Here is a 23087-nt window from a genome sequence, read left to right as displayed (position 1 = left end):
GACCATATGTAGACTGAAAATTTGTTTTTTAGTAGTCAGAAAAAAGATCCACTTGGAACATCCTTCCAGTAGTTCAACTGGATTCTAAATAAAATTTGTTAGTTTACAAGTGAAATTACATGCTACTGCCTGCAAAAGCATGGAAATAAGCAGCCCTTTTCAGTCTAATTCCTTCTGTTTTTAGAAAAATAGGGATCATGTTAATGAGCAGAGTTCTGTGATCACTCTGAATTAAGAGACTTCAATGGGTCTATTAGTATCAACACTGACATCTAACTCTGATACTGTCCTGAGGAAGCCTCAGCCTTGTGAAAAATGAGAATTATTATATTTTCACTTGAAGAAATTTGGCAGGCTGTATTAGCTGAAATGGCAGCATCTCTTCTGTATTTTTGACACTCACAAAAATGCATTGTGAATACAAAGAGGTATGTTTTGACAAACAGTTAAGAAGCATGAAAAACACAAATTCTATCAAGGAACAGCAGGTAGGAGCATTGAACCTTCCCACACTTCCATATTCAACTGTGTAGACACGGTGACAGTCATTTGGTGGGAGTGTGTGCATGACTGTCTTCTTGAAAGCCATTTTTGCCAAGTGGTGGGCTGTCTGGAAGTACAATTACTTTAATGGCCATGCCTTGATGGTTGTTTCCAATCGAGTTGCTGCCGACTTGAAGGTGTGTTTACAGAGAGCTCTCCTTAAATCCTGTGTGTATATTTGTATACATACATACTGATACGGTATGTCTGGATAAACCGCTCCAGATAACAAACATACAAGAATCAATCAAAGTGTTTCTGTTTACTGTGAAAAGCCCACTCACATACTTGTAAAAACCAACTTTTCTGCAGAAACCAGGCTTGATGCTCATCTTTAGGATGGATCTGGCTCAGCTATATCCCCTTCACAGCAACCAAGTGTTATGGCAGAACAGGGATGTTCCCACCCTTGTGCCTGCCCGTCCCTGGAGCGCTGGCCCGCCACAGGCCGGAGGCGCACACGGGGCAGGCTGGCCAGGGTGCCAGCGGGATCCCCTGCCAGAGCAGGCCCGCTGGGGCTGGCTGCCTCCGGCCCCGGCTGCCGCGGCTGCTCCAGCGCAGGCAGGAGCCCCCGGGCCGGCATCGCTCCTGCCCCGGCTGCCGCGGCTGCTCCCCCGCTTCACCCCACACAAACCGGCCTCCTCCAGGCGCACCCTTTGCAATGCCCCAGTGCTCCGTGCCCCGGTGCGGGATCCTCCCTCCCGACTTTGCTCTGGCCGTCCCAAAGCCCCTGGTGAAGGAGGCGGCGAGGATCGCCGGAGCCCGCCAAGCCGCGCAGACCCTGCGCCTCGCCCCGGGCCGCAGCGGCCGCTGGAGGGCAGAGCGCGGAGGGGCGGCGAGCGAGGGGCGGGCACTGCCGGGCCGCGTCCCCGGCGTGTGAGCATGCCGCGCCGGGAGGAGGAGGAATTCCTCGGCCGGGCCGGGGGAGGTTCGCACTGGAGTTAGCGCCGGGCAGGGAGGAAGAGCGAGCGCTGCCGGAAGCGGCGGAGCGGCGGTGGCGCTGGGAGCCCGCGGTGTCCCGCGGACAGCGATGTAGCTGGGTGACAGCGGCCGGAGCGCGCCGCCTCCGCTGCCAGCGGGCCGGTGCGGCGGGTCGGGAGCTTCTCCGGGGAGGCGGCAGCCGCGCCTCGTCTCGCCGCTCCCCCGCTTTTCCCTCTGCCCTCGGCGCCGTCTCTCGGCGCGGCCTTCCCTCCCTTCCTCCCTCCCTCCGCCGCCGGCCGGGGGGCTGCGGCCGCCACCGCTGCCATGGGGCTGCCCACGCTGGAGTTCAGCGACTCCTACTTGGACAGCCCGGATTTCAGGGAGCGCCTCAAGTGTCACGAGATCGAGCTTGAGAGGACGAACAAGTTCATTAAGGAGCTGATTAAGGACGGAAGCCTCCTCATCGGGGCCCTGCGAAGTGAGTCGGGCGGTGGGACCGGCGGTGGCTGGCAGGAGAAGGGGCTTCTTTTGTTTGAATGGGCGCCGGGCGCGGGCTCCCCTGCCGGCAGCCGCCGAAAGGCGCCTCCTCAACTTTCTCTGCCCCGCTCCCCGCCGCCTCCCTCGCCTCGCCCGCGGCGGGGCCGGGTGGGTGTCCCGGGGGAGCGGGGGCGGCGGGGCCCTGCCCCGGCCCGGGGGCCCGGCCGCGCCCTCCCCGCCGGGGCCGCGGGCAGAGCGTGGGCGCCGCCGGGGCGCGGGCCGGCCAGGTGGTCCCGCCTGGGGATGCGGGCAGAGCCCGGGGTCGGGGCTGGGGCGGAAAGCCGCCGTGTAGATCGCTGTACGCCACGGACCAGGCGTGGAGTGTTGCGGCGGGGTCTCTTTTTGGCACGCTGGCTGCTAGTTGAGTGTCTTCAGATAACGAAGATGTTCGTAAGAAGTGGGCAAAGTGACATAATGAAGTGGAGATATAGGGAGAGTTTATATCTTTCCCCCCCAGATAAACTTTTATGTATTTTGAAAGTTCTGAGAGCAGAGATAAACACGAACAGTGTAGTGCTTTTAAAGGTCTGTGAGTTGAGCGGTGACAGCTTTCTGGGGCATGAAAACAGCAGTCATGCTCTGAAGATCATAAAGTGAAAGCTGGGAATCGTCCAGGAGCGCCACTAGACTCGGTTTGTCCTCCCGTCCTGTAAACCTTGCCACCTACTTCTTGTCTTTAAGCCACTTTGGATGTCTCACCTGTTGCCCAAAGTTTTCCTTCACGGAGAGCAGAGAAGTAACTTACAGCGACTCTTTTTGCAACATGACATAGTAAAAAGAAAGAATCGCTTTAATCCTTAAAAATATCTGCCACATTGTCACGGTGTGTCAGTTTTTGTCGAGTTAGATGTAGCACTACTGCTTGTTATGTGGATGGGGAACAGGTGTTGCTCTGAGCTCTGTAGCTCTCAATAACTGTTTCTGACCCGCAGTCTAAAGCCAAAGTTTGTGTCCTTACCTTGTAGGTAAAAATTGTGAGGATTTTGTTTGCCCAGCAGTAGGGTTGAATTGTACTTGTTCATGCATCAACTGCGTATTTACAGCATTGCGTTTACATAAAGCAGCTATTGCCTTTTTGAGAGTTTTTTTCACATAAATGCATGTATTTCTGGACACATCTAAGTTTTATTGAGTAGCTGGGTACAAGTCTAACATCTTATGTGAATTTGTATTAAATTTAATAGATTCCTGAACCCATGCCCACAGGATGTGAGATCACCAATTACACAGAAATAAGTGTGTGTGTGTGTGTGTGTATCAGTCTATGTATATCTCTGAAAACTTATTGGTACACTTTTCTTTACAGGCAAAAAAGTTTATTTGTACTTTAAGCCTTTCTTGTTGCTAAAAAGCTTTCTCCGCATAACAAAAAGTCTGAGCTTGTTTTAAGTAGTAAAAGCTTACTATTACAAACTTGGTCCAAAAAATAGTAATGACAGATTAGGATACCACATGAGTACTTTTCTGACCTCCTCTAGCACTGACAGCTGACTGCTTTTGGTTCCAGATCAAATATGAACAAACACAACTTTCTTCTTAGGCTGTCTGAAGGTTGAGGCTGTTCAGCCTGGAGAACAGAGGGCTCTGGGAAAACCTTCCTTCAGCTCTCCAGTAACTAAAGAGAAACATGCAAGAGCTGGAGAGGGACTTTTTACAAGGATATGCAGTGAATAGGCCAAGGGGTAATGCATGGGTAGGTTTAGATTGGATATTAGGGAGAAATTCTTCATTGTGAGGCTAGTGAAACTCTGCAACAGGTTGTCCAGAGAAACTGTGGATGCCCCCTTTGTGGAAAGTTCAAGGCCAGGTTGGGTGGGCCTTGGTTGAGCAACCTGGTCTGGCGGGAGATGTCTCTGCCCATGGGAGGAGGTTTGGAACTTGGTGATCTTTAAGGTCCCCTCCACCACTAGCCAGTTTATGATTGTCAAACACAGATTGCAGTAGAACAAATATTATATTTGAGAAATAATTTGAACCCTGATTCTGAAGTGAGTAATCCCATTAGTTTTGGGGAGAACACTTATGAGTCCTTGCAGGATTTAGAACAATATTCTATCTCAAGTAATGACTTCTTAATTTGTAAGTTCTCATGATTTTTCAAACCTTTTAGTTCAAATGTTATTCTATTTGACACAATGCTTACCGTATCCTATATACAGATCTAGAATGTTGTGTCTTTTAGCCTTAGACAAATAAAGTTTGTTTTGGTATAGTAAGAAATCTTTGTCCTCTTGTTCATTTCAAATCCCTTGATTTCATGACTGTGTCATTCTTCTACAGAATATTGCCTTAATTCCTGTGTTAGGACTGCTGAGAAAATGTTTGGATTTTTTCTCAGCAATTTAGAAATCCTAGACTTATGCTCTGAAGTTATGCTTCATTCTTATGCTACATCTCTGTTGTAGATGCTGCAAGGACAGTGTACCTGTTACAGCAAGTAGCACTATTGTATCTTTCTAGAGCACAGAAATTTGACTTGTTTAAGCAAATTAGTGGCTCCTACTCACCTTTAAAATCAGTGAAGTCTAAAATACTTACACAAGCCTTTTATTTTTTTGAAATTTCTTAAAATGTGTTTGAAAATCAAATTGTGAAGTAGTTGAGTTCAGTGATAACTCTATTATTTGATTTTTGAATATTTAATAACACTAAAGCCCAGAAACAAAACAGGCATTATTTACCAAGTTTTATCTCTAGGTGATCTAGGATTTTTATTTTCACATCATTTTGTAGGATCAGTTCTGATGGGGTAAAAAAAAAAAAAAGGACTATGCTGTAGAGCTTAAATGGAAATGAGTTTTGGAACATGTCACCCTGACCATGCTTAGAGAAGCAGCAGTGAAACTGACTTAATGCAGTTAGAAAACACAGGTTCTGAAGGTTGCTAAATATAAGTTTTATTATATGAAATGACAGCATGTCCATGTTTTTTCAGGAAAAATTTAACTTCTGTATTACAAATGTTACAAAATTTTAATATTTTCGCACTCAAGTATTCAAGTTACTGTAACAATGCAATGTTTATAAATACCTGGCAGATTCCACATAAGTTGAAGATAGAACAAATACGCACAAGGTAGTATGCAAATATTTTGCATTTTATTTGGAGTGGTCCCAAAATGAGTCAGACTTTATTGTAATGTGGTTTTGCTACATTAATTCTGGAGAGTGCTGCTTTCCAAGGTGGCATGCAGAGCTGTAGTACTGTGTTCCATGAAGCAGCAGTTGACTACTGTGAATACAGTGGGAACTGATAAAGCTAGAATTGATATAAAATCCTCAACAGCTTTTTCCTAGCATTTTTGCACTGTTTCATTGTCTTTCTAAATCAGCTGGGTTCTGTGAGTAGCCCAGGACAACACAGATGATATGTTTCAGTTTAGCTAGGTGTTAGCATCCCATCTGCATGGCCACTGTGCCTGCTTCAGCCTTGCCCTGCAATTAGGATTTACACCGATGGACTACGCTTCCTTTTTCAAATCAGCTGTGGTACTCAATGCATTACTATCTCTTGAAAGATTTAGTTTATGCATGTAAGATGTAATGCCTATTATATTAAAAATTTATCTTTTGACAGAGCTTTAGCCCAGTGTTTAGGCACATTTAAGTAGAAGCATATAATCTTTTAGTGCACCCAGAAGAGGGGTTTTGTTGTTAACTTAGGAATTAAGAGGGTAAAAAACTTTATAGAACAAATGGTTTCCTGTTACAACTGACCTTCTTGATTATTAGGTAACTGTTGAGTTCGTAATTTCTTCAGCTACCTAATTTAGTAGATCTTTCAGGTGCATGTTGAAAGTGCATATGCCTAAATGATTCACGTTGTGAGGTCCAGCTGTAGAATGACTCTTAGGGCAGAATTGATATTGTTCCTTCGTGTTCATTCTAGGTTGTTTTCAGTTAAAACATCAAGTCTGTTTTTCCGTGTACTTATTCCAGTCATGTACTTTGTAATTTCTTTGTAGTTATCTTCTGAAAAAGCAACCTAGTCTAGGGTGTTGTCCTATAGATTATATAGGAAATTCCATTATAGAATCACTTGTATACTTTTTCCATAATAGGCCTACTGACTTGCCAAAGTTAATGAATATTGTATTCAACAATCCAGAAAAATGATATTCATCTTGTACAGGTGATCTTACAGCTCAGTGTGTGCAGAAGCTTTCTGTTTCTCCCTCTGATTTTTGAGGCCCTCTCCATCTTAAGTCTTGTCAAATTCACATATTCGAAGATGAGAGCTGCCTCAGTTTTGGGTTAAGTGGTTGAAAGTTCCGTGTATTTACAACTGTTTTAAGTAATACTATACTTTTTGAAGTCTCTTAGACTGATGCAAATAGTAATGCAGAGATGTGGTGTTATATATACATGTAATATAAATAAGATTTAGCAGATATCTTTAGGATTTTGTAATTTAGTAGCAGTCATTAGTTTTATTTTATTATTTGACACAAGGAGAAACAGACACAAGATGGAAATATTGTCTTTTGCAAGGGGTACAAGGGGATGTTATTTATGAGGGTTTTATTGAAATTTCACATATAAAAAGACTCTTAAGTTGTTTGGCATATTTCAGGGTTTTCAGGGATGATTCGCTTCTCTACTAAACCTAATAATAAAAATACAGTGATGAACCTGTTTATACACAGGGAAATTTTGGGGATTAGCTCCCTGGAAAAAAAAGGACAAAATTACAGCATAAGAATTTATGATCTTTTTATCTCTTTGGGGATTCATTTTTTTCATGAAAAAAACAAAGCCTTTGTGTCTTTCCAGAGAGATGCATTTTCCCAGATATCTTTGCCTCACATATTTGCATAAGATTATGTCTTTGCAATGTCTTTTCCAGATCTAAGTGAAGCAAGACTGAGTTCATTGAATACTGACTGCTGAAGTTTGATAGCAGTCACTCTCCTTTATTTATGTAGCTGTAGCTTATATTTCTTAGTCTCTAAGTACATTATTGCCAATTAAAAAAAAAAAAAATCCCTCTTAGTATGGCGGTACATAAAGATACGATGCTAAGTAAACTGAACCATGTGATCTGTGTTGTTCTGGGATATTCCCAGAGTCGCACTTAGTAAGTAAGCATTCATGGCAGTCAGCAGCAGCTTCTTGGAGTGCACGTGGTCATCATGCCTACTTCAGCCCTGTCCTACAGCTGGTATTTACAGGGACAAACTACATTTTCTTTTATCCCACTAAAAGGAAATTGAAACTTATTCATTGCCATTAGGTTTTGTTTTTGAAGTTGTCTGTTCCATTGCTGTCCTCTTACTTCTGATAGGCATTTGTAGGGTCCTGTGCAACCTCAGATGGTGTTTGCAATATCTATGAATTATGGATGTAACTGTCAAAAACATTTCTAACAGTCTTCTGCCTTTTGTGCAGAGATACCAACAGTAAGCTGGTTGGATCTTAATTGCTTCCTCTAGTGCTTAAAGCAGCTGCAGTCTGTATCGTATTATCTTTAGCCAAATATATGTGAAGAAAACAAATATCAGGATGTAGCAGACGGTTACAGAGCATTATTTTCTGGCCATCACATGATGTTTAATTTGGAACCAGTAATACCTGCAAGTGAATTTCCATACTGTCAGTAATGATTACTGTATTAACAAAGACCTTGAATGACTCAACATGGGTGTTCTTAAGCCTTAATATTGAAACTGGTATTCTTTAGAGAAACTTGGTAATTGGATTATGTCAGGCTACCAAAGGAGCAGTTTCAAGTTTCAAGTGCCATATGAAATGATATCTCTGCTTGAAAAAAATATTGTGGATTTTTTTTTTTAAATTAGGATTTTTAAACTGATTTCTTTAAAAGGTCAAATTTAATCTGTTTCTGAATGGGCCAGTTGGCTTGTTGTCTACTGTGTGCTTCATTTGCTATGAATAAGATAAATGAATTCTATTAATAAGAGACCAGCTGCTTCAGGAATATTGTCTTTACTACAATGGAAAATATGATGCTGTGGTCACTGAACTTGTCCAGATCTCTTGGGTTTTTGTGGGCAGAAGTGCTACAGCAATTTGCAGTTTCCTGTAATAGTAAATAACTTCTTATTCATCCTCTCAAAAAAAAAAAAAATACAGAGGACAATACAGTCCTTCTTCCTACTGAACAAGTAAGCCAGTGCTATATCTTTGCCTTTTCTATTTTTCCTTTTCTCAAAACTGTAATTATAAATAAATCTGGCATATAGAGAAATTTGGTACCATGGATTTACTTTATTACATCCAGTCTCCTGCTAGTGTTACATAATGTAATCCCTACTTGTCAAGCTCCATTTTAAAAACAATTTTTATTCTTTCTATTTCTGCTAGAAGACTGTTCTAGAACCTTGTTACTCTGAGAGTTGGATAACTCATTAAAAATAAATTTAATCTGGAATTTCAAACTTGTTTATGCTAATTTTCTTTTCACTCAGCATTATTGTTGTTTACTTGGATTTGCTTGGTGAATAATCACATCCTTTTGCTGGACTGAACAGGCTGTTCACATCCTCTCTTCTAAGAGGTTCTCTGGTTTCTTGCTCATTTTGGTAGCTCTTTTTTATGCCTTTTTAAATTGACTTTTAAGTTTTCAAGAGCTCTAAAAGTAGGGAAAACAAGGCTAGTATAATAGTTTTCATAAGTTTTATCTTTCCATATTCTGTGAGAACATCAATCATTAAATCAAATCAATGCTTATGGTGTTTTGACTGTGTGGTGCTATGGATTCCTCAAGTGTATGATTAAAGGTGAAAAAGTCTCAGGATCTTACAGGCAGTAGCAATGAAGTATATATTTAAAATGAAGAAAAATAACTTGACCTTCTTCCATATTAATATGGAATTGAAGTTCTGTTGGGCAGTAATGTAACCTCCCATTGGCACCCTGTGAAGTGCAAATAGCTTTCATTAGAAAGGTATATTTCACAGCAGGTTATAAACTCCAGGCTACCTTACAGTGTAGTTTTTCAGATTAGTTAGAAGTTATCAATTTAAATCACTTCCCTCTTCTGAATTATGCAAACTTGTATTTCACAGGATACAAAAGCTTAAACATGTTACTGCACTCTGGTGTTTTGATTAATATCAGACGTGGCAAAACAGTATGGAAATGCTGTATGTCTTAAGAAGTCTTGTCTTCTTTTAGCTCAATATTAAAGCAGGATACAAGGTGCTGCAATGCCTTGGTCATATAATTTGTTCTACTGCTCATATTAGTTGATTTGCAAGTTGATTAAAGAGAGGTTTGCATGCCAGATGTGGGTGATAGGGTCTGTATACAAAGGTACTCTTGGTCTCAGAAAGATATTATGTAAATCAAAGTAGGTATCACCATTAGGATTAATTTTCTACTATAAAAGCTTGTAAGTAAAATAAACATCATGAAAAATAAAATAGGTAACAATAAGAAGAATCTATTTGTGATTTTGCCAAGAGGTTGGACCGGATGACTCTTGATGTCCCTTCCAGCTCGGGATTCTGTGATTCTGTGATTTGATTCTGTAGAACCATCTGTCTGACATGAGATAGCTTCTGATGTCTCCTCGCAGAAGCCACCTCTGCTGCCCTCCTCCCCCTCTGCCTTGTTGTGTAAACCCAGTGAAGCTCTTCCTCAAGTGCTTTCTGTGCTTCTGCCTTTGAAAGAGAAACGTTTTGGTTCCTCTTCTAACAAGCAGCTGCTGTCTAGGCATTTGATGACTGAGACTTGTTTTGTTGTTCATGGGGACAGGTGAACTTAGGAAAAGAATAGGGGAATGAATCATTAAAAAGTTGCAAAGGCTTGTAATTCTTTTACAGTATATCTTACATGAAGTAGTCATTCAGCTGACCTGTTTAGACTTCTGTTAAGGATATAATCTTTTTGTGATGACCCCTTCCTGCTGCTTTCTGCACAAAAATACTTGGCTAAGAACCTGTTTGCTTCTAGAAAATAATAAAATATAAAAATCATCTTTGTTCTTCTTCTCCTAGTCCTCGCCTTTGCCACTGTCTCACCACCATGCACAGAAAAACCCCACAAATTCTTGGTAAAACAACCAATACAGGAAGTAGGATTTCCTAGTAAAGACATTTCCTTTTGAGTTAAGTTCTGTGTTTGCTAATTGAAAATACACAAGAAGAGATAACTGGATTTTTTTTTCCTTCTGCTGTAAAAATTAGATTAATTTCAAGAAGTGGCCAAATGTCAGTGTAAATATGGGCAGATCAGTTCTTAAAAGCCACAGTTCTTAAAAGTGCAGGTCCTATTTAAATAGAAGAGCAGAGAGATTTGCAATGTTGTGGTAGTACATGTTGATGTTCAAAAGCCTGTCTAGATTATCAGTATTGTCAAAGCCTTTGGAGCTCTGGGACCATGCTATTCAGAAAGTTTACATTCCATTCCTTCCATCTTCTCACCCTTTTCTGGCTTATTTACTTTTAACCTTTGTTTACAAAGGATGAGGAGGAGTTAAGAGAGGTAGAAGTAGAGAGAACACAAGAATCTATCTTCTGTGAAATTTACTGTTTGTATAAACTGTTACTTTAAATCCATGAATATTTTAGAGGGGTGATTTTCCTCTAAGCCTGAAATTATTTATAAGTTGCAGGGAGCATGCAGAAGGAACTTACTGCTTTGAAAAAGCTTGCTCTGAGCCTGAGGTTATCAATTAAAACAAAAGTTCCCTTTTTGAACCTTTTCATGTCTAGAACTACCACTGCCATTAAAACAAGCTGTATAATGATACTTCAAGAAAAAATCTAAATACCTTTCCATGCTCCCCTTGTGAGTTACCAGTTAGCCTACATACACAGGGGAGCTGTGGAGCCATGTCACTTACCTTCCAGGAAACCTTCAAATAAGTAAGACTTGAGCTTTACTCTCAGAGTGGTAAAATCCCCTTATTCTGGGGAAAAACAGAAGTTATGAGAACATTTTAGAGACTGATCCTGCTAAGACATCTATGTGTAAAAATACATCTGTTCATTTATAAAGTGTTGTCAATTATTTAACCTTCTAGGGTAAATAAAAAGTAGTTATAAAATATTTTACCTCTAGGTTGGATATTAGGAAAAGTTTTTTCGGCCAGAGGGTGGTTGAGCACTGGAGCAGACTCCCCAGAGAAGCAATTATGGTAGCAAGCCTCCAAGAGTTCAAGAAGTGCTTGGGCAATGTTCTCAGGCACATGTTGGGATTCTTGGGCTTGTCCTGTGTAGGGCCAGGAGTTGGACTTGATGACCCTTGTGGGTCTCTTCCAGCTCAGGATGGTCTGTGAAGGTGCACTAATTTCCATATTTCTATGAAGAATCTGTTTTAGTACAGAAAAAGAAAAATTAACTAATGGCTTCTTAATGGAAAGTAATAGTTTGCTTACAATAAAAATTTTATTTTGCTCTGTGTACTCAGAGATGCTTTTGTGAATCTTATATCATGGTATGTGTTATTTGCATAAAAGTCAGTGCCATCAAGAGCTGGGCTTTGGCATTCTCAGCATTTAAGGGGTTGGTTTCTCCATCTGAGCTGTGCTTTGAAGAGACAGAGAGTAGGAACCAGCCAGAGGTCCAATAGTACAAAACAGACCTGAGGAAAAGAATCGCTGCTTTCAGTTGGTATCAGATCTGGTTAAACAGGAGTTGGTTTAAGCTGCAAGTAGGTGGGGTTAAAATAATCTTTGGGAATATTAATTTTTGATTAACTATTTTCAGATACTAAATGAAATATGGCTAGTACTACTTCTTCCCCTCTCCTGTTTTTTTGTTTCCTCTCCCAGTTTCAGCATATTATTGACCAAGCCTGTTTGTTAAAACTAAGGAAAAGCAGTGCAAATTGGAAAAACTAACAGTAATTTGGTCAGCATCATGAATGCCTGATGAGATGGTTTTTTACTCGTAGGTCTTTGTCTAGGAATTACTGACTGGTTACTTTATAGAGGTTGGATATGAGAATTTGTTACCTTAATTAGATAAATTTATTAATGTAAGTTAGTTCATCTGAAGTAGCAAGGAAATAAATGCACTGCAGGTTCTCAACATATTTTCTTCTTGATAACAGCCAGTGCTTCACTTTGGTTTTTAGAGGGAATTCCCTTGCTTCTTGTTTTTAAGTGTGGTGAGACTTCTGTATTGGGAAACATGCTTTTCTTTTCTGAGAGTTGAAAATTGTTAGAATCACAGCAAATCATTCTTTGTTGTCCTTGCATAATGTTTTTGGGAACATTTTCAGCAAGTCAAGAAACAGCAAATGTGGCATGCCTACAGGGAAGCTAACACTGACTGTGGAAAGTAACTGGCTGGTGGAGAGACAGATGAGTACATTTAATAAGGTGAACATGGGCTTGCAGGCTGACAGGTGCCAGAAGTATGTCTGCAAGTATCAGTTAAAGGACTTTATGGATAGTTTTTGTATTTATGGATGTTGAGTCTGGTCCTGCTGCTTGTTTTCTGGAGAATGCTGAAAAATTGTGAAGGCACAAAGACCCTTCTGAACATTTGAAGAGCATATCAACATGCCTCAGCTTCTTGAAGACCATAAACACCATGTAGCACCATTTTTCACCATTACTTAATCTGAAAGTTAAAGATTTGTTTATATATTTTGTGTTCATATTTATATTTTTATTCATATCAAAGGGAAAATTATTGATAGGACGTTTTGCTAAGAGACCAAGGCGTATGAAGATCCAAGTGTTGGCAGAAACTATGCAAATTGAGATTATAAACCTGCAGAGCTAGTAAGATGCTTCCTTAAGACTATAATGGACTCTTCATTGGTGGAAAATCTTAAATTGTTAGGATTTTTTTCCCCCTAAGTTGAAGTCTTGTTCACTTATACCTGTTGGACTTGAAGTATTAAATCCTGAAACTCAGGACAGCAGGGCTTGTTGATCACATTGTTTTTTTCTTGCCTTAAAAAGAAATGTTTTCAGTCTACGGGTAACTTATGAAGTTACATTCCTTGAATGTACATGTGTGAGTGAAACTTTGAAGTCTGTGAAGAATACATCCTTAAGACATTTTATTTTAGTTTAATGTTTTTCATGTTTAAAATACTTGCAAATAAGGCCTCAGATGTTTCCTTCTGGTACTCTTTACTTTGGTATCAGCGTTGTGATTCAAAACAGAGGTGCTATGCTGTAGTGACTGTCTTGGGGGGATGTTTTTGGTGTCTAGTTTTGTTGTTTTGTCTTTTTTTTTCTTTCCTCTTTCTTAGTTTTGAACACTACACTGTATTATTTTAGTGTATGTACATGCCTGTGGAAATATACATTGAAACAAAATCAAATAGTTGAAGACAGTAATACTATCTTTCTTTTCATATATACAGGCGCTAAATGAGTTCAGTTAAAGTTGCTGTCCTACAGGTATGTAAAGGCAGCAAACTTAACATTTTTCAAAGATCCTTAATGTCAGGAAAAAGTGTTTAATAGCTTAGCATTGTTATCCTGTTGAGATAGAGATAGTCTGAACTACTTAAAAAACCTTAAAATGTTCACAATTCCTGTGTATACGGTGTTTTGTTGTCTACTACTATGACTGGTTTAATTGGAAACTGACATAAGAATACAGAGGTGTGTCTAAGCTGATTCTTGCAGGCATAAATGTAAGCTTGGCAATAGACTTAACAAAGATTTCTCACAAATACAGTCAGTATGGTTGGCTTTTTGCTACGTGAGCTTAGAGCTGCTGCGTCTTTGTACTGTTTGGGAGCCTAAGGTCAAATGAGAAATCCAAAATATTTCATTTTATGAAGAGGCGTTTAGACACAGCAGGATATTTCCTGTTTACATAGCCAAATCTTCTTTGTATGCTGAGAGATTTCCTGATTCACTCATACAGAATTTTGAGTTTGCCCTTTAAGCTATAGCTTCTGTTGCTTAGATGCCATCTTCTGCACCCCAGCCAGCATGACGCAACTCGTTTTCCCATGAACTGCTGGGATGTTCGTCCAAGTCTTACCATCTTTTGTTCATCCCCAGATTGCAGAATGAAAGATAAAAGTGTTAAGGCCATGTTCAATAAATTTGTTCAAGTCTAATTGAGAAGTGAAAAATTACAAGTTTTGTAAAAGTACATTTTTTTTTCCATTCTTTTTTCTCTGTAATCCGAGAGACACATTGGTCTCTGGTCTAAATAAATTAAACTCACAAATTCACAGGATCTGCTGATTTTCTTTAGTTCCACACAACCTAAGAACTTCCATTTTTTATATTCTCATACAATATTGATAACTGTACATAGTGCTACTTTTTCTGTTTCGTGCCTTCTCTGTGTAGTTGAAATACAGCAGGTTAAAATGTTTATTCTTATTCTGTTTGCACTGCCTACAGCACAGCAATAATATAATTCTTTATTTTGTTGGTTCATTTAGTTTTACTCTTGTCTCTTAATGCAGCATATCCCAAATCTCCCTGGGAATGGTAATCATCTTAAATTTACTAAAATGGCATTGCAGATCATGTTGATTTTTTTTCTCCACCAGCTTTCTGACAGCTTCCAAATGATTTGTCAGTGAAATATGCATTATGCTGTCACAACTCCTCCTCACTGCCACTCCAGAGCCTCTCTGATGCTCTCTATGAGAAGCCAGAGTTGTCAATGCACCTTGAGACTTCAAGACTGTTTTACAATAAAAACTCCCTTGCATGCCCACTTTTGTCACTTCTCTTGACGAGTCATTATGGAGCTCTGAGTACTGTGTTGCTGGGTTGAACATCAGTTTTGCAATGTTTTCTTAATGTTCCCAAAGGAATCCATGATATTTTGACAAACACTTCTCTTGTTCATTTGTAAATCAGAATGGCACTTGAATGGCAATGCATTTGTACAGATGGAATAAAACACAAGACAGCAGTGTTACTCTTACTAGTGAATGGGTTGGGGGGGATGATGTTTTAGTGGCTTGATATTTTCTTGGTTGGTTGGTTGGTTGGTCTGGTTGTCTTTTTAAAGCTTATTAAGTGATATAAATCTTGATCCCACTTCCCCTTTGTGGGATATGCAAAAGAGACTGAGTGCAGTGAAGATGGGCAGAGGCTCTGCTCCAGTGGGAGTTGCAGTTTCTGTGTATCATTCCCTTGTCTGGATTCTGGGCAGATATCAATGTTCTACCAGTTGTATGCCAAGTTCTTGCCTGTCTTCTTGTCACAGTTATCCGACAGTAAATTCACATAACCTGTGATTTTGAGAGATTCATCTTTAACTTGTATATTTTTTCCGTAAATAGTACTTTAGTTTTTTTCTGTATGTAAGCAGGTGTTGAGTAATTTAAATGTCTGTTAAGTGTTACGGGGCATTTCACTTCCATCTTAGTTTCTACATATGCCTTTAGGTTTCATTTTTTTTAAAAAAGTTGTTATCTATAAAAGCATTAAATACCATTTTAAACATTTGAATTACAATTTGACTTTGTTTGATTTGGGTACTTATAAAACAGACCCTTTTTAGTATAGGAGTGGGATCTTAAAACAGTTGATTAGTATATTTTATTAAAAGAGGCATTTATTTTTTTCTGAAGCTAAACTGATTGTTTGGGTAATCCCTACTATTAGTGCAGTAGAATTTTTTATGCTCCTGTACATCATACTGCCAGCAGACATTTTGTCATAGTGTTTTGTTAAACTTTATTCAAAGTATGTTGGCTCTTTAAATATGAAGTCTAATACTTCTGTAACTCCTCATTCATTCCAGTGAGGATTGTATTTGTGCTTCTCAGAGAAATTTAGGAGGGAGGATTTATGGTGAGATCCAGATCTGCAGCATGGAATTTAGTCTCTCAGAAGTCTGCTTCTGCTTGAATGTCAAGTATATGGAAAGTTTGGGGTTTTTTTATTAAACAAACAAAACCCCATAAATTGATAAGCACTTCTGCAAAACCTGATTATTTCCCCATGAAACAAATTAATGTAGTCAGTAGTTAAGTCCTATTATTACTGAGATGCAAGTTTCAGATTTTGTGAGGATACTTAAGTTTAGATTTGTGTCAGCATCTGTGCCATCTCACAGAGCCATGCGCTGTGCCTTCAGACCTCCAGAATAAAACTGGCCAGTCAGTGACCCTCACAGAAGTGCTGAGCTTCTACAAGTCAGACAAGGAGAACCTCTAAATTGTGTAGCCTTCTGCTTAAAATTTCCCCAAGTGTCATCAAATAACTCCTTTTCAGAAAGGGATTTATCTTACCTGGATTGAAATCCAGGTGCCCTGTTAGGCTCCACACCAGTCTGTGACAGCAGGCGAGGAGTTCCATGATTTAAGTGTGCACTGCAGGAGCAAAAATGTTTCCTTTATTGTATGCCTGCTGTAGTAACTGTTGTCTGTATATATTGCCTGCGCTGTTCATCTGGGTTTGTTACATTTTTTTTAAGGTCTTTCTTTTCTTTCTTCATTCTTTCAGGTTTTGATCCCCAGATGCTTTGAAAAGTTCCAGTCTAGTTAGTTTCTACTTTTAAGTTAGCAAATATGTCCTCTGGTTGTCCTTTGTACCTTCTTTCTGCCCTACAATGCCTATTCTGAGTTAGATTGAGTTAGATTGCAAGAAATGGAACTTGCGACTTCATGGAATATTCAAGGCAAGAATGCATCAAATAGTCATAGTTTCTGCTTTTGGCATTCTTTCCCTACTAGGCCTTAATATTTGTGACTGTTGCTGATTGTTGCATTGATATTATAAAACAACTGCCTCCCAAGATCTTTCAAGGAGTATTAAATCTAATGTAAATAGCATCAGTATGTGGATATAATTTTTTTTTGCTATGTGCATTAATGTGTGCTTCCTAAATGTTATTTTCCCATATCACCTTCCCTTCTTGGTATTTAAGATTCTGAAATCCTTTTGCTTTTCAAGAAAGGAAAAAATGAAATTTGATTGTGAATACATGTATCAGCAGCAAAATATGTTACTCAGTGTTAACACCCTTTTTCCAATTTGATCTCCTGATTTTGTGATGGATCTGATGAATAGTAGGACTCCTTGGAGATTCAGAAAGGAATTATTTGGCAGGAAAAAGAAGTGTTAGTACAGAAAATCCACTAAAGTTTGATTCCGTTATAAGAAGCTGTGGCAACTAAGTTAAGTACGTGCTGCCTTCGTGCCCTGGCAGTTGTGAAACCAGTTTGGTTGGTCTGTCCTGTAATATTCCAGATGATTGAGTATTTTACTGGCTTAAAGCCCACATCCTCTTGTGTTTCTTTCAAGATAAATACTTTACACAGCTGGAATATGCACTTTGCTGAGTTCAGTACTTAGCAAAACTGAAGCTAAAAGAGGAGCCATCTGCTTATCCTTACAGCTCTACTACTGCCCTACCTTGACCTTTAAATGAAAATATTTGTTTGGACTGTAAAATATTATAAGGATTATGTAGGTTGCTTATGATATTTTCAGAAGTGTAAAAGAGCAAGAGCTAAATGCTCTTGAATTCTCAATGGAATGTGATTTTTTCAGAAATACATCTCTCTTCACTCAAAAAGCTGTTGTGCTAGCACCTGGTGGTATTGCTTATCTGTGGAGAGATGAGAAAAAACAGAATCTTGACTATTATGCGCATCTAGAAACATGTTCTGTTTTTTTCATGCAGTAGGACAAACCCACAGATTCTGAAGTTATTTTTTAGGTGTATTTATTGGGAAGCTATATACCAACTAGTGAAGTTAGCAGCTGCATAATCTTTTAGCCACTTGGGTAATTTGGTTCAAGGAGACTTCTTAAGCTGAAACCTTTACTAAATTTTCTTGCCAAGACTGAACTTTTGAGAGTTATTATTGGATTTTGTTTTTCTTTGAGTGAAGAGAAGTTTCATTTTTCATGTTAGAAACAGGAGGAGGAAGGATTAGCACAAAAAAAAAAAAATCAGCACCTTGAATGTCATTACTGAAAAACTGGCACTGTAAGTCCTTGTTTTTGTTTGACTTAGTGGGTGTTCTATTTCTAAGTAACTGTGTGCATATTTTGTTGACCTCCAAATCCAATAGGAAAATAATTCTCAATGAGGCTATTTATGTCAAACTTCATGTTGATTCTCTCATCCATATTTATAGTTACTGTTTCCCACAATAATTTTGAGAGCAATCTTTGCTTGTCTTTACCCAGTTTATAATTATTATTCCACAGTGATTTTTTAAAATTTTATTTTCAGACATTATGGGAATTGACAGCAGAATACACAGAATTAATTTATATGTTTAGCTTGAGGATATGATATCAAAGTTAAATTTGTTAGTTCTTTGGCTACTAAGTAATAAATGTTACCAGCTAACATAGAGATAGCTCAGATTATTTCAGTGTTCTGGGCTCTTGTCTGTGCAGAGTAGATCCTAGGAGTATTGCTTTGTGTTGCAAGGTGCTTGTAAAAGGATTTAGCAAGCCTGTCTTTGTGGATAATTGGCTTGATAAGAGATGGTATTGTATATTTAGGGAGCCAGAGGATCAGAATCCTTAGTAGCTGAGCTATTGCAGCAGTCAGCAGTAGTCATTATGATCTCTCTTAAAAATGTATAGATTGGGCATCCTTAATTCAGATACAATTCACAAAATAGAATTGCCTTTGGATAAACTATGTCTTACCCTGCATGTTAGACCCAAAGATGTCTGCAAAACCATCATCTTATTGGTGCCTGTAATTTTAAATAAAAGAATTAAAAATAACAAACACTGTCGCTACCCCCTTCCCCAGCTAGTTAGTGCCATGTTTTCCTCTTCTTGCAGCCAATATTTTAATGTGCTCTGTTTGCTTATGCCAAGGAAGCTAACATGAATGTTTTGGGACAAAGGTGCTTTGCTTGGCTGTTAAATTAATTCTCCCAAGTAATTCAGAGACTCTTCATTGATTTGTGTTTATGAACGTGTTCAACTGCAGATGAAAAAGGATTACAGTCAATAGACGTGGACCTCTGAAAGGAGTATCCATTGCAGTTAAGCATTTTACATGCTCACAGAGAGAAAATAAATTCTGCATCTGGGAGGCAGTGTCCAAAATCCAGACTACCATGTTTGTACTCTGTTTGTTTGGTTCGTATTGCTCATTGTAAATAGCAAACATTGTCTAGACTGAAACTTTTCACTTTACAGAGAATTCCAGTTCCATTTTAAAAGGAATCAATGATTTCAGAACTGTGTCCAGTTACAGGACTTGTTTGGTTTTAAGCTTGCTAAATATTCTCATGGTTTTTGAAAAGTACACTTTCATGAAAAGTTCCCGCTTGTATTAAATTGAGTCTAAGGAAGTCATAGTGCTGCTGGACATTTAAAATAAGTCTTTAAGCCACTTTTCATTGAGCAAAGGGAGAGGAGGAGGCTGTAATGGAATGGAAATCCAGTTAGCCAACAAACTGTGGGGCATGCAAGGCTGCTCCTCCAAGTGCAAGTTCTTGTAGCAAACTTGAGGGAAAATGATGTTATGGTGAGGTCAGGGACATTCTGCAGTCTTTGGATAAAAATACAGTTCTAGGTTTAAACACCAAATTTTCCTTCATGAGTAAATAACTAGTTCAGGCTCAAAGTGTTTCTGTTGCTTTTTATTTTTTTCTTCCTTCTCTCAGTGAATTATTGATTCATTGACTTGTTATTGACTTTTCCATTGTGTGTGGAAACAAAATGGATGGGTATTTTCCAAAAGCTTTGTTATCAGCTATTTCAGTGTTGTTTTGTATCTTTAACGAAGGATTTTTTTTCCCATTTCTCTTAGTGAAAACCTCTGTAGGCTTCTTCTAGAACTTCTATGCAAAGAAACACTTTCTTCAATATTCCTTCAGATACTGATTCTTGAGATGGAGCTGTGATGAAGTTGGATTGAAATCTTAGTTGGAATTAATCTTAGTTGGTGGAAATTAATGTTTTTTGAGAAAGAGAAATAACATCCTGCAGCGCCTGAAAATTTATGGAAACATTGTATATGCAGAAATCCTATATTAAACTTTAATGTAAAATCTTCTAGAAATATCTTTTAGAAAAATTAGAGTTTAATTGTTGATACTTGATACTTCTGTCACATTTTTGTTTCTTCTTTTTAACTTTTTTTTAAAAATGCTTGAGCTAAAGTTTAGCAAATAACTGTTAAGCAAGTAGGCATATTTGTGTGTCTGGTGTTCCTAATTTTCATGGAGACTGAGTTGAAACAGAGAGCACTAACTGCTGCAACTGGAGTAGCCAGGCCTTCTGTAGGGGCTGCATTAAATGGATCAAAACAATGTTGTGCTGCCTTTTTTTTTTTTTTCTATTATTTATTGCAATGAAATTAGAGTCATCTTCACTCCTTTTAATATAAAACTATTTTTCAAAATTGTGCCCCGTTGGCAGAAGGAAGTTGCAGATTCTGTGATGACAGGGAAGTGTGAGAAGTTTTGTTATTTGCAGCTCTGGTTAACATCTCCTGGTCTGACAGAATGGCATCTGGAATAATGGGCAAGGACTTGGGAACTAGAAGGGCCTGCCTAATCACCAGTTTAGGGTGTGTGGCCTTAGGCAGTCTTGCTTTCAGCATTTCCTTCTGTAAATAGGATAAGGGAGCTGCATATGGCATAAAAATGTACTTCTTTTATTTTTTTCTAGACTTGGCTTGCTTGAAGGCTGAGCTAATTCTGTGTTTATTACTGGACTTGGATGCTAGGCAGTAAGCAATAATGGGAAGAGGAAGGAGCAATACTGAACCCTGAGGAAAAAAAAAAAGAGTAATGTACTAGTTGTCCACATAGTGACCACCCTCATGCTAAGAATAAGTTAGGAACAGTTTTGAAGGAGAAAGGGTGAAGATAATATACATGTGCAAGGAATTCAGCTTTATAATCAGTCTTCATTGAAGCCATTTGGGCTTGGTAGCCCAAATAAAGTTTTTGTCAGCTATTTATTTATTAATGCAGTTATTTTTACTGTAAAAAGTTATACTTAGTTTACCTCATAGTACAAATAACTAAAAAAAGTCCTTGCTGGAGGAATTACAGCCTTGAGATATAACTAAAGGTGTAATGGCCCACATCCTCTGGCTGTGGAGCTGTTGGAGATAATACAGTTTTCATCTACCTGCCATTGCCCGTACACTGGAGAATGTCGCCTTGTGGTTCAGCCAGGAAGACACATCATTTTCATGATCCTTACTTTTTCAGTGTGAACTCAGCTCCTTCTCCTATTGTTGCCTGTTGCTCAGACAGATGACCCTGGATAGAGGGCTAAATAGGGCTTGCCCCATGGATCGGCTCACCCATGACAGTGATAACCTCCTACTAGCAGGTGCTGGTCATCAGCTAAGAGTGACTTGAGGCATTGAAGCAATTACAAAATATGTGTCCAAATCTTCCTACAAAGAGCATAAGCACAACTGTGCAGGGCTGGACATGAAGCTTATCTGGTGTTACATCCTGTCTCTAGATGTGGATTCTGTTTATTTCTCATGCATGGCACTGACTGTCTAAGGCAGAGAAAAACAGCAGGCAGAGTGTAGTGAGGCTTCCACTGCCTCCAGTGGTTTGGGGCTTGAAGATTTCCTGAGCAAGGGGTTACTTAAGTCTTTAATAGCTCTCAGTGGATTTTTCTTCTGTGAACTTGTCTAGTCCTTTTTTGAGCCTGCATAAATTTTTAATATCCAAAGTATCCGGTGATAGTGAGATTCATTATTTAACTACAAATGTTAAGAAAAAGGATCTTCTTGCTTTGTTTGAACTTGCTTCTTGATCCGTTAGATAGCCTTTTGTTTCCCTTTGGGAAACAACCATCATTTCTGTACTGCTTGTCATTTTGTAGAACTCTTGTGTTCCCCAGTTACCCCTTTCAGGCAGATTGCTGTGTGCGCATTTCTTTAAACAAGAGGTTCTTGCCATTTGCCTCCATTCCCTGTACCTTTGATATCAAGAGACAGTGTCAAGGAGTGAGAGAAAATCTGTGTATAGTTTGTAAGTGCAGGTCTCTTGTGGTTTGATGGATTGGCATTAATGATGTGTGTCTTTTCCCCCTGTTTCAAATAATTACTGGAATTTAATATGTTTCTTGACCATGCCTGAGTGTAGAGTAATAAAGCAACTCAGTTATTATATATCTGTTTTAATGACAAGGTCTCATTTGTTCGTGATAGTAGTTAGTTCAGAACTCATTACACATGCCATAATATAAACACTACTAGTACTAATGGATGGTAAGATTATTAATTAAAGGATATCACTCTGCCAGGAAGATAACAAGAGGATGTTTTCATATGCTCCTAAATCTTTTTTTGACAGGAAAGTAGAAAAAAATTCCAAAGAATTAAAATTTGAAAAAAAATGGTACATGAACTATGTAGATAGCTAGTTGGTCCTTCTTACAAGTTAGTTGACTTAAGAGAAACTAGACAGGCTTCTGCTGAAAGTCACTCAAATTGCTTATTTTTGTCTAAGAAGTTAAGTAAAAAATCCAGTAAAATGAGTATGAGTGATATCTCTCTCTCTCTCTCTCTCTCTCTTTTTTTTTTTTTAATACAAAGATCCTGTTCTTTGAAGTGGCTTTATACATAGAAAGAAACATCATATGAATACTGGTTTTTACAGGGGTTATTTATAATTCTCTCTAACTGCAATAAATCTGGAAAGTAAAATGCAAAAACTATAAGTGTTAAGGAAATAGTCTCATGTGTGTAAATTTGAGTTAACCCCAAACTCCTTGGGAACACTTAATTCTGACTTGTTTAAGCAGGAGCTCATCTGGTGAAACTGATTTGTAGTCGAGGATTTCATTAGTTAATGAATCATATTTCATTTTGCTGTTATTTTTTTCCACCCATTTTTAGAATATAGGTATTTTGGTAACAGTTTTTTGAATTTATGATACTGCAAGTGATTTAAGCCCTCAAAAATGTATCTTTAAAAGACTTTTAAGTGCTTTCATTTTGACATTAGAATTTAAACTGCTCTCATATCTGTAGTTTGTGAATTGCTTTCATATTTTAAAGGGAGAAGACAGTTTAAACTAGCATGTTAAGCTTGTTTACTGTATGACACTGATGTGTTTAGTATCCATTCTCTAAATAGTGAGAAGTAGCTAAACAGTGTGTAATAATGCACTGGCTGTATGGTAGACTGAATGGGAAAAAACTTACTTTAGGCCATGTTTGGTCAAGACATTTAGTAACATTTAATGTCACTGAACAAAATCCTGCTTG

At 38.8% G+C, this 23087-nt stretch overlaps 1 protein-coding gene across 1 annotated transcript in view; it reads left to right on the top strand.

Annotated features, from left to right (window-relative positions):
- Nucleotides 1-1453: 1453 nt before the first annotated feature.
- Nucleotides 1454-23087, top strand: part of ARHGAP42 (Rho GTPase activating protein 42) — a 143972-nt gene continuing 122338 nt past the window's right edge. Inside the window, exon 1 of the mRNA XM_064718584.1 lies at nt 1454-1942. Coding sequence (XP_064574654.1) covers nt 1789-1942 — 154 coding nt within the window. The 5' untranslated portion in view covers nt 1454-1788. The remainder of the gene's footprint in view (nt 1943-23087) is intronic.

This window comes from Zonotrichia leucophrys, chromosome 1 (genome assembly GCF_028769735.1).
Source record: "Zonotrichia leucophrys gambelii isolate GWCS_2022_RI chromosome 1, RI_Zleu_2.0, whole genome shotgun sequence".
NCBI lineage: Eukaryota > Metazoa > Chordata > Aves > Passeriformes > Passerellidae > Zonotrichia > Zonotrichia leucophrys.
This window is presented reverse-complemented; position numbering and strand designations above follow the sequence as displayed.